Source organism: Pseudogymnoascus destructans (assembly GCF_001641265.1).
Source record: "Pseudogymnoascus destructans isolate 20631-21 unplaced genomic scaffold scaffold_9, whole genome shotgun sequence".
NCBI lineage: Eukaryota > Fungi > Ascomycota > Leotiomycetes > Thelebolales > Thelebolaceae > Pseudogymnoascus > Pseudogymnoascus destructans.
In genome coordinates this window covers 276,777-301,389 of record NW_020167528.1, presented here as the reverse complement: position 1 = coordinate 301,389, position 24,613 = coordinate 276,777, and the positions used below count along the sequence as shown (strand labels likewise).

General features: G+C 48.2%; 6 protein-coding genes across 6 annotated transcripts; 2 read left to right on the top strand and 4 right to left on the bottom strand.

The window, feature by feature from the left end:
• Positions 1-2,074: 2,074 nt before the first annotated feature.
• Positions 2,075-2,499, bottom strand: VC83_04183 (uncharacterized protein; the record flags this gene model as incomplete). Its single annotated transcript, XM_024467818.1, has 2 exons — positions 2,075-2,300; positions 2,357-2,499. The coding sequence occupies 2 exons, from the start codon at positions 2,497-2,499 to the stop codon at positions 2,075-2,077; spliced, it is 369 nt and encodes a 122-aa protein (XP_024324524.1).
• Positions 2,500-3,025: 526 nt separating this feature from the next.
• On the bottom strand, positions 3,026-3,698 carry VC83_04182 (uncharacterized protein; the record flags this gene model as incomplete). The annotated part of the gene is made up of 2 exons (XM_024467817.1): positions 3,026-3,435; positions 3,539-3,698. The coding sequence occupies 2 exons, from the start codon at positions 3,696-3,698 to the stop codon at positions 3,026-3,028; spliced, it is 570 nt and encodes a 189-aa protein (XP_024324523.1).
• Positions 3,699-7,851: 4,153 nt separating this feature from the next.
• VC83_04181 (uncharacterized protein) lies at positions 7,852-8,979 on the bottom strand (the record flags this gene model as incomplete). Its single annotated transcript, XM_024467816.1, has 4 exons — positions 7,852-7,956; positions 8,008-8,222; positions 8,268-8,367; positions 8,413-8,979. 4 exons carry the CDS (start codon positions 8,977-8,979, stop codon positions 7,852-7,854), a joined length of 987 nt encoding a protein of 328 aa, XP_024324522.1.
• Positions 8,980-9,154: 175 nt separating this feature from the next.
• VC83_04180 (uncharacterized protein) lies at positions 9,155-11,491 on the top strand (the record flags this gene model as incomplete). The annotated part of the gene is made up of 4 exons (XM_024467815.1): positions 9,155-9,733; positions 9,782-9,916; positions 10,699-11,415; positions 11,477-11,491. The coding sequence occupies 4 exons, from the start codon at positions 9,155-9,157 to the stop codon at positions 11,489-11,491; spliced, it is 1,446 nt and encodes a 481-aa protein (XP_024324521.1).
• A 1,916-nt stretch (positions 11,492-13,407) lies between these two features.
• ACE1 (copper-binding transcription factor) lies at positions 13,408-17,444 on the bottom strand. The gene is made up of 3 exons (XM_024467814.1): positions 17,056-17,444; positions 15,485-16,679; positions 13,408-15,352 (listed from the first exon to the last, which is right to left on the bottom strand). Exons 2-3 carry the CDS (start codon positions 16,630-16,632, stop codon positions 13,942-13,944), a joined length of 2,559 nt encoding a protein of 852 aa, XP_024324412.1. The 5' UTR covers positions 16,633-16,679; positions 17,056-17,444; the 3' UTR covers positions 13,408-13,941.
• A 3,578-nt stretch (positions 17,445-21,022) lies between these two features.
• On the top strand, positions 21,023-22,035 carry VC83_04178 (uncharacterized protein; the record flags this gene model as incomplete). Its single annotated transcript, XM_024467813.1, has 5 exons — positions 21,023-21,049; positions 21,103-21,126; positions 21,188-21,436; positions 21,522-21,710; positions 21,769-22,035. 5 exons carry the CDS (start codon positions 21,023-21,025, stop codon positions 22,033-22,035), a joined length of 756 nt encoding a protein of 251 aa, XP_024324413.1.
• Positions 22,036-24,613: the final 2,578 nt, after the last annotated feature.

Genomic DNA, 24,613 nt, shown 5'->3' with positions numbered 1-24,613 from the left:
CTAAAAGTGGCAACTGTGCTACAATGCCATAACCACTTGCGACCATAAAGAGGTACTCGTAATCTCCCACTGGTATGGAAAGCACCATGTGGCCCAGTGAATAGGACCCTTCCTAGTCCCATGGCTGGCCGCTCACATCCATTGCCTTCGACTGGAGCCGTTTAGTCCAACCACAGCGAGGTTCAATGATGAGCATTAACTTTGTCTGCTGGTTACCTGTCCAGGAGGCTACTACAAATGGATGGGTCTGCATAATTCCAAGAGAGCCAACCCACATATTAATGTATTGTCCCGCATCTATTTGCAATGGCTTCGGGCAGTGTATTATAAACTGGACCGGATTTTTGTAACCATCTGAATTTTCGCCAACTGGATATTTGAATATCTCTCCAACTCTAGGCAATTTTCCCCACCTAGTATTCGTGAATATTCCTATTTAATACTCCATTGCGGCGTACTAAAAGCAGCACTTCAGCTGTTAGGGTTGTCGCATAGATCCCTAGGCTGACGTAGATGTATATCCTAGGAACCAATTCTGACGGGACATGCAGCAGAGCAGAGACAACAAGTACAGCTGCTAGTGTATGGTGCAACTGGAGAAAGATCTCGTAACACCACCTGTGGAGAGGATACCAAGACAGTAAAGTAATCAAGACAAGAGAGGACCCGCCCTATTACATACAGTAAGCAACACGGCACTTAAGCATCAAGGCAGACTTACAACTACTGCAGAAATTCTCTTCACACCGCGTAATATGAACCTCCTAGGTGACAGAACCATGACAACTGCATGGAAAATCACCATTGCGCATGACATTAGCCCAGCGGAGTGATGTAGTGCGCGAAATGCAGTCAATGAGACACCAAAGATATCAGCAAGAAAACTTATATGTGGGCCTAGAAATAAGGGAATCAAGTTTATTAGTGAGAGGCTACCAGCTCGTAGACCAGCCTGCATAATGGTCGGAACGGGAGGTTGGAACACAAGGCAGAAGGAGTTGGCAACTATGTATACAAGGTGGATAATAATGTCTGCTCTTGTCCACGGGCCTATAAATCGATGCCGGTAGATATAGTAAGGATATGTTAGGTACCTAATCCCCTTATGCACAGAGCGCCATCTAGGTGGTATCACAACTGGGAGAATAGGAAGCAGATTCATAAGAACTGGGCTGAGGAGGAAGCCGCCCAAGGCGATGGCATATGCTAAAGTGATGTGCATGATTGGGAAGATGTAGATTTGATAGCAAAGATACTAGGCGTCGTACTTGTACTCTTATAGTATGCCAGTGTTAATAAGCCGAGAGCGCCACCTATTGCTGATTGGTAGCAAGCCACACCTACGATTTGTATTTATACATTAAATTAGGATAGAGGAGCCAAAAAGTGCGCGTGGCTTACAATGCAGGATGCCGGCTGGTAGAGCCAGAACAAGCCGCTAAACTTATATGTCAAGGTCTTCTTTGTAGCAGAGCTTAGGAGTTGCATGGATTTTAGAAGAAAATTTTGATATTAATAGGCTAGAGGACTAATTAAACACTATCTAAGCTACAAACTTCGGTATTCTAATGGGGTAGCAAGGGCGATAGCAGGGCTCGTATTAGTTATGACCAAAACTTGTCGGAGGCTTCAACAACTTAAATTAACAAAAATTAATGAAGTAACCAATTTAAAGGCATTGATGACATATTCCAGTGAATTAATGGAAGCCAGAGTTAGCCTAGGAGATTGAAAGAGTGTAGATTATTAGACTAAAACAAAAAGGAATGAATAAACCTAAGGTCCTTGAAACTCTGAAAAACATGAAAGCAAAAACAAAACCTTACCATTAAATTGTGTTGATATTTGGCCTCTACAGTGTCATATTGTGTAGCCGTTAGTTTAGCCTTTGGCGCTACCTTATTTTTAGTCCGGTATTTGGCCTCTACAGTGTCATATTGTGTAGCCGTTAGTTTAGCCTTTGGCGCTATCTTATTTTAGTCCGGTATTTGGCCTCTACAGTGTCATTATTGTGTAGCCGTTAGTTTAGCCTTTGGCGCTATCTTATTTTTAGTCCGGTATTTCCCCTCGATTTTCAGAATAGTTCTTCTCGACGTCCCAGCTCTGCTTCGTCTGAATCCTCGTCCAAATCATCTGAATCCTTGTCTGAATCATCTGAATCCTTGTCTGAATCATCTGAATCCTTGTCTGAATCATCTGAATCCTTGTCTGAATCCTTGTCTGAATCCATCATCTGAATCCTTGTCTGAATCCTTGTCTGAATCATCGTCTTCTCCTTCTGTGCTCTGAATTGCGAAGACCTATGTCATGTACCCTGCCGAGACTTCCTCCCCGGGCATATTAAGGCGGTTTCGACCGTCGCGATTTCTCCGTTTTTTTGCTAGAACGCTTTTGCGACCGAGGTGTTTTTTTGCGCCCAGCTGTATTCTTAGGTGTAGGTGTCACGTCCGATCCCGGCGTCATTGAACTTCCTGCCCAAAATATCTCAATAGTCGGCATTGGTTCGTCTTTATACTACCCACCAGAAACCTTTTGATACCAACCTTTGATCAATCTGGCCACATAAAGCAAGTAATTATCCGCATTCTTCTTCCAAATAAGACGACACGTTGCCCTACTTTCCCAACTTGAGAAAACTAAGTTACCGTTGTCTAATATTAATGGCTCCTTCCATTCGCAGTAGAGTTGTACATCTGGTTGCGTCAGAATTTTCATATTAAGTGCCTTGAATTCATCTTTTTCTGTACCCGTCATCTTGGGAATTAGCTTGACTCAATTTACCGGAGATGATTTATAATCATCTGGGACATCTATTGCTATCAGTTTAACAGCATCAAGGTCGTCAACCGCCCATTTCTCCTCAGAGTTAGGTTTTAGCTCGCCCCCACGTCTCCATAGCATAATGTTGGGACTACTCTTGTCATGTCCAATGTCCTTCCTGATTCTGCAAATTCTTGCTTGGGGAAATTCTTTATTAAGAACAATAACTGGTGTTCCAAACCCTTTCTTGTGGCCAACAACATGCTCATGTTTTGACGAGAACTTCTACTGATATAGAAATATCCTCCTTTAGTTTGGTAATAGTCTCCCCATGTCGAAGTCTATTAACTATGTCGTCATTGTCGTCATCAGAAGGCGGCTCTTCCTTTTCTTCTTCCTCTTCTTCCTTGGGCTTTTTTTTAGCCTCTTCTTCCTCTTCTTCCTTGGGCTTTTTTTCAGCCTCTTCTTTGGCCTTTTTTGCTGCCTTCTCTTCTGTGGCCTTTGTAGCTTCAACTGTTTCCTTAGCTGCCTTTGCTTTAGCTTCAGCTGCCTTTGCCTTTGTAGCTTCTTCTGCTTCCTTAGCTGCCTTTGCTTTAGCTTCAGCTGCTTCCTTTTCCCTAGCTTCCTTTTCAGCTTTTTCAGCTGCTTTTTCTTCCCTAGCAGCCTTTGCTTTTACTTTTTTTGCTTTAGCAGCCTCCTCTATAGCTGCATTTTTTTTTGGCAATTTCTGCCCTGACCCCGGCTTCTACACCTAAGCGAAATTGTTCTAGCGTGGTACCTTTTAGTTCGAGTGGTTCGTTCTCTTTCTTGCTATTATACACGATTGTAGAGGTTTCCAATATTTTCGTTTCTAGACTTTCAAGCTCTGCCTTGGAAGTTCTAGAACTTTTACCCTCTAGCTCTATCTTCTTAGCATAATCGGAGACAAGTGAATCCATTTTTAATTTGCATATGATCCAAGCATAGACCAGATATATTTTGGTCTAAGAGGGAAGGCAAATGGTCTTTATATTTGCAATAAGCCAATTTCAGACTGTGCATGAGCAAATATTGGCTTTCATTGTACACTAGTTATAGCTCTTATAAGATGGGGAGCGATTGTCGTGAGGTGATTGGCAAGCGCAATTATGTCCATCAACATGTTCACTTCCGGCTTCACTCACACTACTGATAAACAATACTTCCACTAACAAATGCATGACTACAGGCCTTTGCGGGACTGCAACGGCTAAACCGAGTCAGTTGGGGTCGAGCACTTCAGGGCCTCACAGCAGCGTTGTTGTTGGGTCAGGGGTTAGGCAAGTCTTTATGTGGTCTCACGTGTTCCTTTGGGCAGCACTAGCTGAAATGTTATATTTCTTAAACTAAGGGCTTAAATGGAGGCCTAGTTAATTATTTGATCAATTATCTCTAGAGTGTAAAGTCGTGAGTTAGCACTTGGTTCCATAATAATCTCTCTCCCCGGAGTTGCTAAATCATAGATCTGGTGCTTAGACTCCTTCTCTCTGGTGGTGATGGTGCCCCAGACCGATTAAACCTACTCCTCCATTCAGAAACTGATAGTTCTTCCGTGCTCGATCCATGGCCGTTAGAGGCAATTTTCTATATCCAGTTAAATACGATGCATCCACAAAGCATTATCATTTTGTGCTAACATGCATGTATAACGAAAGTGCCAAACAAGCGAAAGTGCCAAAATCATGCAGTGACCAACCCCCCCAACTAAATGTTAAATTCCTCCACAACAAAACATGCGCCATAAAAATGATGAAAGCAAATTAGTGCTAGCTATCCAAGCTATGCAAAGCGACCCAAATTTGCGCCTTCGAGTTGCAGCTAGGATCTATTCCGTAGACCACCGCAAGCTACGTCACCGTTTACAAGGTGTACCTTCACGACGCGATATCCAAGCCAACTTACGGAAATTAAGTAACCTAGAGGAATCAGTTCTTGTTCAGTATATACTTGACTTAGCTGCTAAAGGGTTCCCTCCTCAGTTGTCTATTGTTGAAGATATGGCAAATCGACTACTTGCAACACGTGACGCACCACGCGTCGGGTCACGTTGGGCTTCAAACTTTGTTAAGCGCCATGTAGAGCTCCGGACACGCTTCCAGCGAAAATACGACTACCAGAGGGCTAAGTGCGAAGATCCAGAAGTCATTCGTGGCTGGTTTGAGCTTGTATGGAACACAATTCTAAAGTATGGCATCAACAATGCAGATATCTACAACTTTGATGAGACTGGGTTTATGATGGGCGTCATCTCAAGCGCAACGGTAGTAACGAGCTCAGATGGGCGGGCAAAGGCAAAAAAGGTGCAGCCTGGCAATCGAGAATGGGTTACAGTAATCCAAGGCGTTAGTTCTCAAGGTTGGGCAGTGCCGCCATTTGTCATTGTGGCAGGTAAAAACCACCTTGCATCTTGGTATGAGAATAGCAGATTTTCAGCAGATTGGGTAATCGCTGTTACTGCAAATGGCTGGACTACAAACGAGAGTGCACCCCTGTCCAGTTTCTACTCTAGGTACCAGTCCTAGTTGTCATCACAGAGCGGAGCCGATTCTTGCCAATTCTACACTTCACGCTCAAGTTTTACAAGCAAACAGTCTCATGACTTTGCACTAGAAAATATAACCTAACTTACTAACTAACTTAATAGCTTAATTATGTTTTTGTGATACTGCTTTTAATGTTACATCCCCGTGAAGCTCATTGTGACGTTACTTACTCCAAAACTGCCCCAAGTTTGTCTCTAACGTACAGACCAACGTCATTCCCTTCGCAGGAAAGAACCCACTATGCGGGAAAATAGATTGCACAAAAAATATTGGAAGTCAGCATTGCAGTAGCACATGTCTATGTGCAGAATTAATCTTAATTAAGTTAAGTTAACTTACATCATTATCCACAATCTTTGCCCTTACAAAGCGAGACTAAACTGCACCTTTGTTGCTTTGATTGTCCATCCACGATTCTCCATATCTGTTATAAAATTACTTGGGTTGTTGTTATACACACCAACAATGATCCTTTTTAATAAGGGCGAGTTAGCTATAAAGAGAGTATCAACTAGCGTCAATACCTTAGAAATGCTCTCGGGGTTGTCTAGTTCATTGAGCGCAAACTCCATAGTAAGTGCACCCACGAACGCTGTAAGTGTGCTTAAGTTAACGCAGCTGCTTTGGATGCTCGCAAAGATGCTAATACTATCGTCCGAGAGGGTGACATCACTTGGCTCTTGATGGTAGAAATTCGGAAATTCGACACAGACATGTTGGATATAGCCTGCGTTTTTACGGCCGATTGTCTGAAGGAACGAGGCTATGCATTTAGGGGTAGCTATGGTAAAATCAAAGCGATTCTGGGCGTAAAAGAGCGAGTTGGCTTCGTGGTGGAGGGTCTTGTTCACGCGGAGGAGGCCAGGACTAAGATCATGTCGGTGATTGAAACCAGTCCAAAGGGTGAGAGGCTCTTTATTCAATAAGCATAGCTCATATATCCTGTTGCGAAGTTCGCCGGGGAGGTCGAGAAAGTTTACCAACATGTGTTCCGTAGTTGTGAGCGTGTTTAAGGTCGTTTCAATACCATTCATCGCAAAAGGGATCTAGGTGAGAACGAAATGCGGCGATGGGTTTATAGTAGGTTATTTTCTCTATTGAAAAGAGTACAGTATCATCGGACCGTGACTTGCAATACTTGAGTTCCAAGCATAAATGGGCAAGAATCGGCTCGGTCTGTGATGATATTGTAGCGGTTTCTTTGGAGTACAACCAGGCAGGGGGTGCACATCCACAAGCGTCAGGAAATGGACCCCGCTAAGGAGAAGAGAGAGTTTTGTGATTACTGTACATATGTACATGCATATTTACTTTTCGTTTATGCTAAATACGGTAGAAGGCAAATTAATTGTCGCTAGCTTTTTTCCCTGTGGCTTGTTGTGGCTTTGCAGATGGCTTGTACCAGGGAGATATCGAGGGAGGTAGAATCGGCAGTTCAACGTACTACTGAACCACAAGTGTCTGGAAATGGACACTGCTGAAAATAACTAACTAAAAAACCAGCAACACCCAATTCGTCTTCTACATGGATCAAAATGTGGCAAAGAGGCAGTTTTGCAGTATACAAGGATTCGCAAAAAACATGATATGTGCATCTTTACCATACTGATAAATTTGACAGCCCTTAGCGCAGAGTTGAAGAGCATTTAATTATGTGCACCCGTCTTCTAATGAGAAGTCAACCACCACCTCTAGCGATAGATTGTCCTGAAGCCATGGAAGAAACTAGCCAAGATTCGTGCAGCAATCCATTACGGGCGGTATCCGTACCCCAGGATGACATCATCGCCTCAAACGCCAAGGATATTTCCACCAGCCCTTGTGATAACTTTCTCACCCTGAAGGTTTTTGGGAGACTGAAGCGGGGTCTTGGATGTCTGATGAAATTTGGCCTTTGGCTAATGACGAGGACGTGCTATGCGGCTGCACCACTAAAGGAAGCAGCAATGTGCTGAGAAATCGTGGTGACCTGGGGGTCAGATTCTCAAACGAGATCCCTGATCATGCAATACGGATGCCGCTTACTCGGACAAGAGATTTAAACTACCACGATCTAACCATAGCCGTGCCTACAACTTTAAGTCCCCACTCAGCTCATAAATTGAGTCATCAAGCAACGCCTGATTTCGAAAAAAGTCTGGCCATTTGTAAAACAAAGAGTAAGAGTAATCAGACTCATCAGCAGAGCTACAAAGACAGCCCAATATCACCGCTAGATATAGGCTCGGATTGGGACCTCATAGGAAGTGACGATGACAGCGAATGTATCTTTTCCTTCAGCCCACATGCGGGCAATGATACGATGGGTAGCAGCTCTAACACAAAAATGTTCAATAAAATTACTAGATAGATATGGAATATGGGGGAAAGGGTGGATTACGAGCGGTTTAGGTTGGCGGTTTGAGGTTGGGGCTGGGGTTGGGGACAAGTTTTTTTGACGGCAAGGAGAATGTAATTCTAGGAGAGACACTTTTAGTCGAGATTAAAACATCAAATAATTTGGGCCTTTTAATTAAGAATGAGTTCCACACTATTTGCAAATTTTATGTCCTCTGAAGACTGAAAATTCAGCCATGTATACATCAGCCTTTATATCGTCACTATCCGCCTTTGTTGTCTTGCGGTTCAATAGTGGCTGCTTTACACTTGTCAGTGGAAAACCTGTGATTGATGCTGAGCTTCCTACCTGTCTTAATTCATCGATCGAATGCGCAGATTCCGCACTTTGAACAAACTTTGAGGCATCATTGTCTAGTGGCCAAAGGATGGGGTCGCGAGTATTCATAGGTCCAGTATATACAGCGACTTTACTCATAAGCTCCATTGTCACATAACCAACTCCTCTAATATCCTTAATAGAGTCGCGATTTGACACGAGTCTGCGGCAGCACTCTTGGCCCGCTACTTACTGTTAGTTGACGCCCGTGACATAGCCTGACGGCCTACCTATTCTTATAGATCCCTCAGTACTTATAAGGATGTTCTTGCATGTAACTTCGCCATGCTCTAAACCTTTTGATGCAAGGTATTCGAGACCGCTAAGGATCTGTTCACATATTAAGATGTGAAGGCAGCTCAGGGTAAGGCTCACCTGTCGAAGTATCACAGCAAGCTGTGACTCGGTAGGATAGGTTACAAGTGTGGCATAGTGGCTGAGACATATAGGCAGCTTCTCGCCTCTGTTGAGTTCATGCTCAAAGACGGCATATTGAGATCCTTCAAAGCTGAAGCTTTCTAAAAACTTCAGAAAATTCTCATTTCGAATTCGACTCAGCATGTCTCGTTTCTTCTCTATATCTGGATCATCAGAGAATTTTCTAACAGCAACAAAGAGGCCATCCTTTTGAGTAGCAATGATAACTGATTTATGTAAGGTCAGGTTAAATCGCATTTGGAGGCGCTCCCAGGGTGATGAATCCTGGGACTGAATTGCTTCTGGAGCACGGAATCTGCTTCTACCCCGACCGCTCTCCCCTGAGCGCCGACGACTCTTTTGTGATGATTCATCTTCTTGTATCCTCTTCCTCAGCTTGTTTGGTGGGGGATCATTGTCGGATGATGCAGGAGGGGAAGCCGTGCCATTCGACCTGTTTTCGTCGGCACAGTCAGGGGTGGCTCTAAGAAACCCAAACCGGGTGTTACTCCTTTTTAAGCTCATACTTATAATAACTTATTGTTGACGCAATTTTTTTTATGGTTGGAAGAGCTATAAGGCTTTTTAATACTGATATAAATAAGCCAGATATTGCACTAAGCCAGTTTCGGCTGCTGCACTTAGATAGCCCATGTGAAAAGCGGGCATTCTCCCAGAGCATAGACATCCATACCTCAATATGAAAGCGCGAGTACATGCGGAAGACCTAAGATTTGAGACAGAGTGGCGTCTCTTCTGCAAAGGTTCCGCTCTTGTCAAGCTTGAGAGTCTAAATTGGGAAGAGCATAAAACTCGCCAACATGACCCGAAGAATGTACTACGACTTAAAAAGGTCTTTGAGAAGGAAGGATGCCGTTCGCTAAAGGTGGGAAACCACATACCTGCTATTGTCGATCAACATCATCTCGACACTGCCATAGAGAATGCGAAGCAAAATAAGACGTGGAAAACGGGGATTTTGCCAAGTAGTTACGCCACGATCGACTCAGAAAACAGATACCCAGAGCTTGACTTTCCAGGCGGAATTATCTGTCTCCATGGATTACATAGAATTCAAGCGGGAAAAGCATTGCGCCCGGCTGAGAAATGGTGGATAGTAGATCTATACCTTTCAGGAATCAGCTACGAGATGAGGGCAATTCTAGATGAAGAGTATTCTAATGAAGATAGGCCTTGTGATGGTCAAATATATCGCAAAATCCGTGAATACCAGTATCTACCCCAGAAGGCTGATGCCCTAATCTTACCAGCTACCTGTGTAAGCTTCGAAATGCGTTGGTGGTCTCGTTTTAATGAAAGTAGACAGAAGAGACTCCGCGGCCTCTTCCGACACCGCTTGGTTGCCGCTGGATTTGATGCTCTTACTAAGATTCCGGCTCTCTTTGACGCTGGAATGAAGGTCACTACACTGCATACAGTGATGGCAACGAGGTGCTATGAGGTAAGTCGAATGCTATGCCTAATCAATCTTTTACTTATATTACATGTAGGAAATACAGCATTACCTTAAATCATATTTTCTCCTCAACAGTTTTGTGATTCTTGAATGCACCACTTGAGATCATAATAGATAGTAAAAACAAGAGAGCGTTGGCACAGAAAGGAGGTGGAGGATCTAGCCTTTCCTATATGGAATGTTTTGGTCTATATGCGATCAGTGAAATGCCGCCCAAAAACGACGGAAAATTTTGATTACTTTTTAAAGGTGTCTGCCATGCCTTTACTGTGTTCTCTCTTGAAGGATATTATAATGTCGGGCTCTCCATCTTTCCATACAACCATGCAAACGAGTTCCTGTTGGCTAGTTAGCACTGAACCTGTCCTTTTATTTCTACTTCAGGCGTGTATCTGACCTTATACTTCGCCTTGCATATTTCCTGTAACCTTGCTGATGTATAGCAGTGCATCTTCAACAGAGCACTTACATCCACACGGCAGCCTTCGTGGATGTATTTATGGTGGTCTCTCTGCCATAATAGCTCCTCCATGTCGAGGTAGTTCTGTATAGTTAAGAACGTAGGTTCCTTCTCTTTTATCGACAGAGGGATCTCGTATCTGAGTACATCTGTGATGTACTTTTTTACTCGTTAAAAAGAGCATTATGGGGTATTGCGTGAGCTTGCAGCAGACTTACTGGAACCATTGAGTCATGGACGGCTTTAGGAATAGATAGATTGGTCTTCCGCTGCCATTCTGACACCGCGCTATCACGGATCTGTTGAGACGCATCTTCGTCTTCTAGAATTCGGTCGCGCCGTCATAAATAATATGTCCAACGACCAGCGTGTTCGAGACACGGCTACGCCAACGCTGTTTCACCCTGATATACACAAAAGAAACATATTCGTTTCTGATGATGACCCCACTGTGATTACAGGCATCGTTGATTGGCAGTCCGCCAGTATTGAGCCAGCATTCTGGTACGCAGAGGAAGTGCCCGACTTTGCAACAACTTTACCTCACCCATCGCTCGAGAATCAACTTGAGCCCAACAGTGAGCGATGTGCGAAGGCATTTGAAGTTTGCACTCAGTTCCACGTTCCAAAGCTGGGTAGACCAAGAGTTATGGATGACGCCCTTTTCCGGCCGTTCCGCTATTGCTACAGGACGTGGAAGGACGGTGCGATGGCTTTTCGCCATGAGCTAATCAAAACATCTGAACGCTGGCAGGAGCTTGGACTTATGGGTTCCTGTCCATATCCCGCACCTACCCCGGAAGAGTTAGCCATCCACCAGAAGGAATATAAATACTTTGAGGCGGCACATGACTTGAGAAATAACCTCGCAGGCTTGCTCAATACTGCATCCGACGGCTGGGTTCCGCCAGAAGACTGGAAAGCGACGAAGTTGGCCAACAGGGAGCTGTTTGAGGTGATGTTGCAAACTGTCCTAAGTATCAAAAACCCAGATGATGATGAGCCAACAAAAGATGAAGGAGACGTAAGGGAATTTGGCCCTTTGATTTATAACAGCGCCATTAACGTTCGATCATTTTCAATAGACTCTGCTCTCTTGAGGAAGGTGGTCACTATCGTGTTCCTCCACCCCTTTCGCGACTAGAGTACACCCGTGTAAAGAGAGTCGATTTTTAAAGAGCGCTCCTCGAGCTCCTTTGGCATAGAGCGGTTTGCAGTCAGCTTTGTTACTGCGGTCTTCTGCGAGCTGGATACGGATGCGACATCTGCGCCGTATAGTACGCGGAACTATACGGCGCAGATGTTGCCTTGATCATCTATCAGAAGGGGCGCTATTATACTTACGTATCTCCTGGCAAGCCATGTTTTCCACCATCCAAGAAAGAAATCATAGGTTCTCTACTGACTTCGATGGCAGTTTACTAAATGGTGGCAAGATGAATTCTTTTCCAATCCCTATAACTATGTTGCCACATGACACCGACACGAAATGCCAACGGAAACGCAATCCAGAAGATCCAGAGCAAGTGGGGAGTAAAGAGAAGGAATGAGCAGATAGGAAATATTGCCACGCGCCAAGAAGACGGGATGAGGCCCTCACTCCATGGCATCACTGTGTCAACATTTCAGGTTTATGCACGTAATTTATCTTGAAACCCGTCACGCTGGAAATCGTCAAATGATACATGTCCTTGTTATCGTCGTTATCCAACTTTTCATGTGTTCTAAATGCTTCAATTGTTCAAAGGCATCAGATTAAACAGTTGATAGCATTAGTTATTTATTCAAGCACATTAAACCCAACCCCTCCAACCCACACATCCCTATCATACTCAAAACCCAACACAATCCCCCAGCTACATACTACGCCCCCCTACCTAACAACCTAATCATAAAACACCAACGTCCTAACCTCAATACTCTCCCTCACCCCCCCCCCCCCAAAAAAATGCACCTTATCCTCAAACGCCGAATGCCGCACCCTCCTCGCCCTCCCATCCTCCAGCGAATCAAAACACTTAATAAACAGCGGCTCGTCCGGGCGCTGGGCGTACTTGAAGTACCACCTATGCGCCGCGTTGGGGCGCACGCTGTAGGTTTCGCCCGTGCGGTCTGGGTAGATCAGCGAGACGGGGATGAGGTCCGGAGGCAAGGGCGAGGGGGTCGCGGAGGCTGGGTTTGATGGGACGCCAGACCTGTGGGTGGTGCGTGTTAGCAACCGTCGTCATTGCATTAAGTTGGGGGCGGGCGACTTGGGGCGGGTGAGTTTGGGGGGGGGACTTGTGTGCTCGACATCGTCTCCCGCCCAATAAGATGGATAATATGATAATCGGCTTTGAAATCAAAGTGAGGGGTATTATCGCGATGGTGCAGTGTATAAATCATATTTCATGACGTAGATGGTTGGGTCTGCTGGACGTTGGGGGCATTGTTAAATCTGAGTGTAATATCACATCATTCTATTATTAGAACTTAGACAAGCTTTGTAAACTGCCATGCCATCGCCTTCAGTTGCTGGTATTTTTTTTAAGAGTGAAAGCTTTCTGGCGGGTATATATACTGTGTAAATATACCGATATGTAATGTTTAATAGAATACCACAGATTAAATGCCATCTTTCGGACCAATGCTTTCACAGTGAGAATTATATCCTCTTCCAATACGATGTCAATGAAACATTCGTCCCTACGATAGATATCAAACCAGCGTTCTTTATTAAATTCTCTAGTATATATCATTTTCCATTAGGCCAGTGGATACAGTAGCTAGCTCATGGTTCTGTAACCATGGTTGAGGCATCAAATATTTGAGGAAGACCCTCTGATCAACCCCTGAAGATGATCGGACGAGACGATAAAACCAGATATATCTTGGGCGATAAGACCCCTCTTCCATTTACTAATCTCAAGTACCACTCGTCGCGAGCATTTGTCAATTAGCCAATTACACTTTCATATCACAATCAAACTTTTCACTTCACAGGGACGGACAACGATAGGTCAATGCAAATATGTGTGTAAGTCTTACATTCCCCCTATCCTGCGCTGTATGAATCCCTCCCCATCCACATCCCCGGAGCCACCGTCGAGATGATCAAAGGAAAACAACAAAAATGCTATCCTAAAAGCCGAAAGAAAGAAAAGAAAGAACAACAATGGATGGTTATATCTAATGTATGCCCGCGCACACGCCTCTTTCCCTCGGTTCGGTTTGTCATCAGCGTCCATCCATTACACGCACCACCACTCTCTCTAGCCAGCGGTGTCTTTTTCGTCCACCACCCAACTTCCCTCGGAATGCTGGGTAAACCCTCCCCTCCAATTCATATCATAACATCATAAAAAAATGCGCTCCCTTCGCAACATCCATCGTCGTAACCCAAAAAACAAGAACGAAAACGTATAACATCCCAAACAAGATGAGAAACAAGAGAGAGAAAAAAAGAAGAGATGCGACGTCGTAATAGCACAGAGATCTAATCACCCCCCTTCTTCCTTCTCACTCTCCACTCCACCACCTTCCTCCTTGAGGAAAAGGCAAACATGTCCCCTCACAGGCCACCCCATTTTCCATCAAACCCCTCATCCCCTCCCCACTCCGCCGGCCCGGCACCACCCGCCCCGTAAAAAGCCATAAAGATCTCATGCGACGCCGTATTCCCGCCCTCATGCTGGTGCCCTCCCAGCGGCGCGACTTCGCCGAACAACGCGCCCTGTCCCTGCGGCGCACCGGACCCGAAGAGTTGGAAGTCTGAGAACTGCGTGCCCATGTTGTTGTGGTTCTCCGCGTGCTGACGACCAGGCATCAGCGCCTCGAAGGTCTCGCATGATGAGTCGGGGGTGTAGAGCATTGTGTTTCCCTGTCCTACTGGGCTGAGATGCTGAACCCCTTGCGCGCGGGCGGGGGTAACAGCATCAACACATGCGTACGATGGATCGTAATCGCGTTGAAAGATGGCTGGGTCGGGAGTAGGGAGCTGCTGCGGGACGGTCACACGTGCGGAGTAGAGGTCTTCGTAAAGTGTGAAGTCGTTCCCAGACGGAGCGAAGGCGGAGCCGAAGTTTGCGGTTACGTCGTCGAGGAAGAGGTCTGAGGTGTCGACGTAGGGGGATGTGTTAGAAGAGGGGAGCGAATTGAGGTGTGAGTCAACGGGGGAGAGGGTGTAGCTGTTATGTAGGCTTTGCTCGGCATTGGCGTTGTTGTAGGCGAAATCGGAGGGGTAGGAAGGGAAGTCGAGCGGAGAGTGGTTGAAGCCGTCGTCGAAGCCGTTTGCGTCGTTCCCGGCGTCCATCTCCCAGTTCATCTGATCTGGAGACGAGAGCTGAGCCTCCGAGTCTGGAGTGCGGATGGTAGTCGTCTGCGGCGTGGGCAGGGCATTCTGCTGCTGCGCCGGTGCCTGGTCACGGTTCTTTCCGTTGTTCTTGGAGCGAACGTACACCCAGTTGTGGCTCTTCTCCATGTGCTGCTTGCAGTTCGACTCGCGCTTGGACTGGTATGGGCACGGCGGGAACTGGCACTTGAAGAGGCGTGGCGACGCCGAGTGCTTGTCGTTGACGTGGCGGTCCAGCTCCTTCTCCGTCGGCCATCCGTACTCGTGGTACTTGCACAGGGGCTCCTGGCACTTCCAGGGCCGGCTGTGAGTCTTCTCGTGCTTGGTGAGGTCGCACGATCGCTTGAACTCTTTGGTGCAGCCAGGCTCGCTGCACTTCTTCGCCTGGATCTCGGCGGTGGCAGAGCGTTTGCGGCGCGCCATCGAGCGCATGATGGACTCCTCGTCGTCGAGCTCCTGGCTTAGCGAGCGCTTCATCATGACGCCGTTCTTCTCGTCATCCTCGATGCTCTCCATCTTGATCTGCTTTCCGGTCGCGAGCGAAATGGCTGTTCCGTCCTTCTTCACGCGGACGAGCTCTGCTGGGCGGCCATTCTTGGCAACACCGCCGTAAAGTTTGATCTGCTCAGATCTGGAGCGCGGGTGGTTAGCAGTGGTCTTCTTATATCTACGTGAAGGAGCCCTTGCACCACTAGACTCTATGCGCAGAGTCATAGTGCTGACCGACAAGGCTGTGGCTTCAATTTGGGGCAGTGAAACATACGGTTGGACATCCATGTCGTCAGTCTCTTCCTCCTCCTTCTCGCGGCTAGCCTGAACAGACTGGGCGTAGTTACTAATCTGGTCGACCAGGTCAATAAAGTACCCGCTCGTATACGGGCGGTCGTTGGGTCTCGTCTGCTCTCTCTCATTCAGGAATTCGACGGTGGCCTGAATGCAGCGGATAGAGGTGACGCAGAACTCTAGATATAGTTTTGCAGTGCGCGAGTGTTCCTTTAGGCGCGAAGAAAACCAGTGAGTGAAGGCTCTCACGGCGTCATCATTGTTATGGATATCACTTACAGGTGCCATGAACATCAGTGTCTTCTCGAGGTCTCGCAGACACACGATCTCCTTCTCGTTGATTCTGCGCGGGCAGTCCGCGACGATGGGGTGGAAGTCTTTCAAAGACGGCATGGCGAGCAGCGGTTTCAGGATGAACTCGTAAGTCTTATTCGTCGCGCGCTCACTCAGGCGCGGCTGGGTGTATTGCGATGAGCGATGCGGCGCGGCGGAGCGCGTGATTGCAGATGCCGAAACGGTCGATTTGGCGCCCTGCTGGTCGGTGAGACAGGTGAGGCCGCCGGCGGCGGCGACGCCTCTCTTCTCAGAGGAGGCAGACATGATGGAGGATCCTAGACCGCTGTCAGATGCGTGGTGGGTGGACTGGCGACGGTTGTGTCGACGAGGTCGCAGCGAGCCTCTGCCGATGCTGAAGTCGGATTGCGAGGCAATGGGCGACATGGTGCTTCGGGTCTCGCGGCGGTTTGTATCAACGGTGTGGTTGAGGAAACCCTGAGGAACGGGAAGGCTATCGTCACGGAAATTTTGAGTGTTCGGGGTGGGTGCACCAAGGTCGATAGCAGACAAACCGCGGTCAATATCTCCGAGTGTCAGGGCAACACGACGCTTGTGAGCCTCGACAACATCCTCAAGCGAGGTTTGCGAACGGCGTGGAAGACATGGTACGATAAAGTGATCGGAGGCTGGAGAGGATGGGTTGTGAAATGTGGCACCTTTGCGAAGCTTATGAAGGGTCATTGAGATTGTGTCAAGCATCGAAGCGGAAGCGGTAGCGGAAGTGGCAGACCCAGGAGTCATTGGTGACGACGAAGTGGTCTTTGAAGAGCGTCGAGGATGGGGAGGGGTCATCGTGGGCGGTCTTATTGGACACGTCTGATGAATCGACGGCGAGCGGACTGTGGGGGTGGGAAAAGAACCCAGTTAGCCCAGGCGTTCTCCGAGAGCATGGATGGCAAGATGAACGGTGTTGACTCGAGGAAGGGGAATGCACTGCAACTCCACTACACCGGAACAGTACAGAATGATGTACAGGCTGGATGTTGGAAGACCCAAGCAAGCAAGCATGAACCGGGCTAAATGAGTCACCTCCGTCACACCTTCGGAAGCGGGCAGAGAAACCGGCAGCCCAAGTAGTACACCGAAGAAGAGGAGCGACTCGGTGACCCGCTCATTCGTCAATGCGGACGTGCTTTGAAGCAAACAGTCCGGGGAATATATAAGAGCGAGGACGGAAGGGGGATTCGGAGCAAGCGAGGGGAAGGAAGCTCTTACAATCAGTCTTTAGACTCGCGACCGCAGGCAAGCTGAGCCAGCAGGCAGGATAAAGGCGTTTTCACGTAAAAAAGAAGATGGCGGGTGATGGTGGACGGAAACGAGGCTCGGAGATGTCGGGATTGTCGAGTTTGCTGGAACGGAAAAGAACCAAACGAATTGGTGAGATGGCGGCAACGCGGCGAAGAAGGAGATAAATAACGATAAAGCAGTTGGATCGGAGGCCTTGTTTGTGAGGAGTGTTGAACGATGATTTCGTGGAGTGGCAAACACGATGTTGGAAAAGGGGAGAGAGAGAGATTCGAGTTTGGAAAGGATGGATTGGAAGGTGGTGATTGTGGTGGTTGTGGTGGTTGTGGTGGTTGTGGTGGTTGTGGTGGTTGTGGTGGATTAGGCAGCAGTCAACATGGTGAGCGGGGCGGGGCGGGGCGGGGCGCGGCGGGGCGGGGCGGGGCGGGTGTTGACGCGAGTGGAGACGTCACGGCGAGAGGTACCGTACTGTTTGTACCTGTTTAGCGCGGAGTCACAGTTTTGAGCACCAGATTCCAGGCAACAGCCCCCCAACCGCAAAAGGTACGAGTACCCTCGTACTCCCAGTGGATCCCTCACCGGTCGCCGCTATCCCCCCGACCCCGACCGCACCCCTGCCATCCGTGCATGTACGTACTAGCAATCATGGAGGTCTGACGTCTGATGTCTGATTCGTCGGTATCCATTTTAAGCTCACCGATGTCGTTCGCTTAGTATTCGGACAGCGCTGTCCGAATACTGGAACTTGATGGGATGGCCCCCCCGTCTAGCCGCCCCCAACACCCACCACCGCCCACATTCAATAGTTCCCGTGGCGCAGCACCTGTCGATGCAACACCACAGCACACAGCTCGCACCACCAGCATATGCACCCACAATACCACTACCGCCCACCACCGCCGCGCCACGAAGGATCGACACGAACGGGTCCAGCTTGGCCATGTTGCATGTTGCACCGTGAGGGAGGGCGAGGGGTGAGAGGTGACCCCGACCGGGGTCATCGTCTATAGAGGGGGGTCCTATAGGTGTTAGAGTTGTAAGTTTACATCTAGCTTTGAAATGATCACCTATGGATCAAACGGTATTAAACCAGCTCTACAGAATCTAGCTTTAGCGTTCTAAATCACTATTAACTAGTTATAAGCTGTAACGTGCATGTATAACGAAAGTGCCAAACAAGCGAAAGTGCCAAAATATCGCGACTACCCCATAAGAATTGCGATAAATCCACCACAACAATATAATTAAAACTACTCAGAGTCCTCTTCCTCAGACCTGTCTATTACAATCTGACAAGTGCGCGCATTGTGTCCAGTCTCGCCACACTTGCCACAGCGACGTGCATGGGTTTCTTCCCTTGGCTTCCGACCACTACTTGCCCTTATTTCTTGCTCTACTTGCTGCACAACGTCCCTCTCGTCCTGTAGCTCCTGTGCTACCTGTTGACTAAGTGATCCTCCTTGCTGTAGTCGTGTTTTTTTAGCTCTCCGGCGCTTGCTTAGCACTTCATTTGCCTGTCACAGGTTTTGGTTCTCTGCTTTTAACAATGCTAATTGATGCATTATTTGCGATGCACCCTTTGTAAACTGGTCAACAGCTGCATAGATTAAGGTTGGAGAGCTATTTTGATGATGCGCAATTCAGTTTTTAATGAAAGTAGACTGTGATACAGCTTCAGTTGGGTTATTTGGTGTCTGAGAAACCCATGGTTGAGCGGTGTTTGGGCGAGAGGTTGGAGGTGTTGGCGTCTTAAACCTAAGGTCAAGTGTAGATATTACACTCTCAGGGCTAAATGGAAGAAGCCCAGCACCTCGGAACCCTCCCTGAATATTGCTTTCTGTCATTGCAATGTTAAATGCAGCGTCGAAGGTAGGAAAGAAGTCATCCTTAGTAATGTGAATAATATGAGCCCGCATCATATCTTCAATTTGCCGACCGTAAGCTCTCTTTAATGGGCCAAAACAGCCAACATCAAGTGGTTGGAGTATATGGGAAGAGTGAGCAGGCATACAAAGCGTAATAATGTTGTGTTCTTTGCAGTACTCCTCAAACTTGTCTGAGTGGTGGCTCTCATGACCATCAAGGACTAACAAGCGATAACCACCAACACTCCAGGGCTTTGTGTGCTTCTCAAAATGCTGAATCCAATCCATACCTCTCTCGTTTGTAGTCCAGCCATTTGCAGTAACAGCGATTACCCAATCTGCTGAAAATCCGCTATTCTCATACCAAGATGCAAGGTGGTTTTTACCTGCCACAATGACAAATGGCGGCACTGCCCAACCTTGAGAACTAACGCTTTGGATTACTGTAACCCATTCCCGATTGCCAGGCTGCACCTTTTTTGCCTTTGCCCGCCCATCTGAGCTCGTTACTACCGTTGCGCTTGAGATGACGCCCATCATAAACCCAGTCTCATCAAAGTTGTAGTTATCTGCATTGTTGATGCCATACTTTAGAATTGTGTTCCATACAAGCTCAAACCAGCCACGAATGACTTCTGGATCTTCGCACTTAGCCCTCTGGTAGTCGTATTTTCGCTGGAAGCGTGTCCGGAGCTCTACATGGCGCTTAACAAAGTTTGAAGCCTAACGTGACCCGACGCGTGGCGCGTCTCGTGTTGCAAGTAGTCGACTTGCCATATCTTCAACAATAGACAACTGAGGAGGGAACCCTTTAGCAGCTAAGTCAAGTATATACTGAACAAGAACTGATTCCTCTAGGTTACTTAATTTCCGTAAATTGGCTTGGATATCGCGTCGTGAAGGTACGCCTTGTAAACGGTGACGTAGCTTGCGGTGGTCTACGGAATAGATCCTAGCTGCAACTCGAAGGCGCAAATTTGGGTCGCTTTGCATAGCTTAGATAGCTAGCACTAATTTGCTTTCATCATTTTTATGGCGCATGTTTTGTTGTGGAGGAATTTAACATTTAGTTTGGGGGGTTGGTCACTGCATGATTTTGGCACTTTCGCTTGTTTGGCACTTTCGTTATACATGCACGTTAACTTATCTTTTTTATTCTTCGCTCTATTTAGGATATATTCATATTATCTAAATATGAATCCGTCTAATTCTCCCCTAGCACGGCGCACAATCATGGTAGCGTCAGTGAGCTTAGGCGTTCTTTGTCGTAGGGTATGCGCGCGTGGCCGCATTAGTGACAACCGCATTGGTCTGATGTGACGGGAGATGGAAAAATAATCCTGGAGCAGTAATACCGTATCAGCTCCGTCTGGTATGCGACTACTTTTTGTTTTCTTTGTTCGATCTCTGGCTTAGTGCTGATGGTCCGAATGAGCATCGGGAGGTATCCGCTACAGGTACGCGTCGAAAGTTCCCCATCGCACAAGGAGGGTGGCTGCTGTTACGACGGAACAAGAAGGCTGGCCAACTACAGGACAGGAAGGAGGGAGGTCGCATGAGACCGGCCCTGGTACCTGGAGGGGCAGCGGGGAATAGTAGTTCCGAAAGTATCACGTGACGGACTCGCAGGATGATGAGAAGAGTCCTAAGAGTCCAGGACTCCGAGGACTCGAGTGAGTTCCCAGGAGTCCACTAGGCACGTGACGGACTCGCAGGATGATGAGAAGAATCCTAAGAGTCCAGGACTCCGAGTACTCGAGTGAGTTCCCAAGAGTCCACTAGGCACGACGCCACTATATAAGTAGATAGTATTTCCTTAGATAGGAGCTTCATGCTCAACTCAATACAGTATTTGTTATATACTAGTAACGTGTTACTTGAAGCCTTTGTGTCCGATCCCCTGCCTCCTCTGATAAGTAAACCTTTACGCAAGAGAACCTCTGTGTCTTCTATCGTTTAGAAGTCAGCGTTACAGCTGCGCTAACCCGATTCGGGTGTCATTGTTGTAAGCCAAATCTGAGTTCAGAGCTTCGCCCACTTTCTCGTTTTTTATTCTTTACTTCACAACAACAATGCCCACAAACCGCCCTCTGAGACCAGTAAGTGGCCACTCCCCGTCCGTTTCTTGATCGTCTACTAACTGATTGTATAGTATATCCACAATCTGCACGAACGAGTAGGTGATGGGAGCGCGTTGGCGCGATGGTGATAACTTGGGCTTGGCTAACGGAATCCAGATTCCAAAAAAAATATCGAAGATGTCGGTTCCCACCCTCTCCGGGGACCTTACGGTTGCCTTCCGCGTGCTCTATCTGCGCTGCCTTCGGGCCAAAGCCCGTGGGATTCAGTCTGACAATGAAGTCCAAAGCTATAGATTTCCACGCTCCTGTTGGTACTGGAGTCGATTTCAGCTGTCCATATGCGTCTGGTTCCCGACCAGCTCGAAGTGTGGGTACTGCACCGTGCAGCACTCGCCTTGCGTCCCAGTAGGTTTTCTTGTGGGGTTCGGTGTTTGGTTTGGTTGGCAGTTGCTGACTTTGGTGAAAGCTGCCCTGGTTCCTTGGGGAATAGTTCGCGGCCCTCCTGGCCGCTGAAGAGGCCACCCCCCTCATTCCCGCCGACGTCGTCGCCGCCGCCACCGAGGCCAATCGGGTGGCCCTCCTGGCCGCCCAGAGCATGCCCAAGTTCCGCTCCGAGGCGGAGCGTGACCTCTATGAGGAGGCACGCGCCACTCGGGCTGCCCTCGAGTTGGGGCTGGCCGTGAGTAGACCCCCTTCCCCTTGGGACTCGAGGTAGTTTTGATACTGACTCTGGGCAGCAAATTCAGTCGTCGCTGCGCCGTCTCCGGACGGAACAGGAGAGCGTTCCTGCTCTCTTGGGTGAGTTGGTGGTTGCTGTGGGCAAACTGCCCACCACTGCCGCTCCCGCAGTCGCTCCAACTCGGGGTGATGGAAGGAGGGAGGGGAGGATGGGGAAGTTGGGGCGGCCTACGGGGCCTAGATGGGGGAAGACCCTGTGTCGGAGGGGACTCGGGCCTGGCCCTTCGCGTGGGGTCACTTCGACCCTTCGTCTCTCATGGTGGTAGCCGCTTGTTGCGACGCCGGTGAGACGTTTGGGAAGGGTGGCTCCCGCAATGGTTACGGTGGTGAGTGCGCCCTGGCTGGGAGGGTATTTTAGCTTAGAGTCGCAGACAGTAACGACTCTGTTTCTTCCGCTTTGTCTTTTCCTCCGTGATCGTAGTTTTGTTCTTTTCCCGTCTCCCCTGCCGTAACCCCTCCGAGTAGTTCTTGAGGTGGTCCTGGTAAATCTGGGTATTCCGTATGAAACTCTCTGAGTTTATGGGGAGAGTTCGTGAAGTTTGATGTTGGGTACCACTCCGGGTCCGGATCATATCCAACCCAACTAACCCGGTATTGCAGTTGTTTCCAGTGGAGCCTTACGGCGAGGATCTTTTCCACTTCCCATTCCTCTACGCCATCTATCACTTCGCTGCTAGGCTCAGGCGGATCCTGACCAGGTAGGGGGTTGTTCGGGTCCTTCATGAGGACGTCTGGTGAGAACACATTGTGTATTTGAGAACCGGTAGGTAGTTCCAATCGAAATGCGTGCCCAATCCGTTCCAACACAGTATATGGTCCGACCCATTGTTGGCCCAGCTTGCGGCTAGGACGAGAGTTTTTCAAATTTTTGGTCGATAGGTACACTCTATCTCCTACGTCCCAGTCGATGGCCCTTCAGCGTCAATTCGCGTGCTTAGACATTTCCTCTTGTGCCTTTGCCATGTTTTCCTTTGCATGGACCCATGCGGTATGCATTCGGTCTGCCACCGCCTTGGCTTCCTCTCAGTTTAGGGTCTCCCGGGGGTTGGTGCTTTTCGGAGTGTTCCAACTCGTACGCGGATCAGTTCCGTACTTGAGTCGGTAGGGGGTCATGCCAGTGGATGCATGGGGGAGTGTCATTTGCACGCGGTCATTATGGGGATGAGTTCTCTCCAGTTATCCTGATAATGGGATACGAAGGGCCTCAGTCTCTGATCGATGTATCGGTTCATGATTTCCGTCTGCCCGTCGGTCTGCTTATGATAGGCAGTCGACAGCTTAACCTTAACGCCGATAATTCGACAGAACTCTTGCCAAAAGGATGATAGGAATTGGGGTCCGCTGTTGCTTACAATCGACTCCTGAGTGTGTCCGAATCGGTATATCCATTCGATGAACAATTGCGCCATCTGCCGGGCAGTTGTGGTTTTGTAGCAAGGTATTGTCACTGAACTCTTTCCGAGTCGGTCCATAAACAATAAGATGCTATCATATCCATGCTTGTCCCTTGGGAACTCCTTAAAGTCCATGGTGAGGTGTTGCATAGGGTATTCGGGTACGGGTAGTGGGTGTAGAAATCCTTGTTGCTTAGTAACATTGGTGTGAGAAAGCCGGCATGTCACGCAGTTTCGTACATACCGCAAACAGTCCGCTTCCATCCCGACCCAATGATACTTTGGGGCGAGCAATTGGTAGGTTTTCCTGCCGCTTGGATGTGCTGACGACACTTGATCGTGCGCTTCCCGGATCAGTTTCGTACATAGGTCGGTGTGGCGATTCACACATAGCCAGCCTTTGTACAGGAGGAGCTGGTCGTTCATCGCGAATCCGTCCGGTAGGGGTTGTTTTGCGCGAGTCTCGGTGAACGACTTCCGATTGTCCGCACATAGCGCCTCTATTAAATTGAAGGGCACCTGGGGCTTGGGGGTGTCCATCGAATTAATGGATGCTATGTAGCTCTCGGCGAGTTCGGTGCTGATTCGGGGGTGCAGGCGGCTTGGACCTAACAATACCCTCGCCCTACTATCAAGTTTGACTTTCTGCTGCGTTACTAAGTCCTGGTCTCTTCGGCTCAGAATATCAGCCTTCTGGTTATTCTTGCCTGCGGTGTACGTAATGCAGAAGTTGAAGTCGGAGAGTAGCTCCATCCATCGAACCTGCTTCGCGGTGAGAACCTTGGTAGACATGAAATATTCCAGCGAACGGTGGTCAGTGTACACGTCAACTCGGTGGCGCACTGAAGCCAACTCGGGCCTCCATTTTCTGAAGGCCTTTACTATTGCGAATAGTTCCTTCTCGTGGATCTCCCAATTGATCTCATGTCCGGATAGGACATGACTGTAAAAGCTTACGGGGTACCATCGCTTGTCAGGGTGTTCTTGAGACAGGACACCAGCTACCACTCCATCAGAGGAGTCGGTCTCCAGCTTCGTAGGCAATTCGGGGTTGAAGTGGTGAAGTGCCTGTACTGCTAAAAGTTGTCGTCGCAATTCCTCGAACGCATCCTCACATTCGTCTGTCCACCGGAACGGCTCCGAGGGACTAGTGATGGTGGTGAGGGGCTTTGCTATTTTGCCAAAATTACGAATGAATTGTCTATAGAAGCCACAGAATCCCAGGTAGGACTTCACACCCATAACAGTGGTTGGTCGGATCCAGTTACGAAGGGGTTCAATTTTGTCAGGGTCCGCTTCGACACCGGAGGTAGTGAGAACATAACCCAAGTATTTTGTCCTGGTGACGTTGAACTTGCATTTGTTCAAATCGGCTTGGAGTCCAGCTTCTCGGAGATGCTGTAGGACCTTATGCACATGCTCTATGTGTTCCGTAGGGTCCTCTGAATAG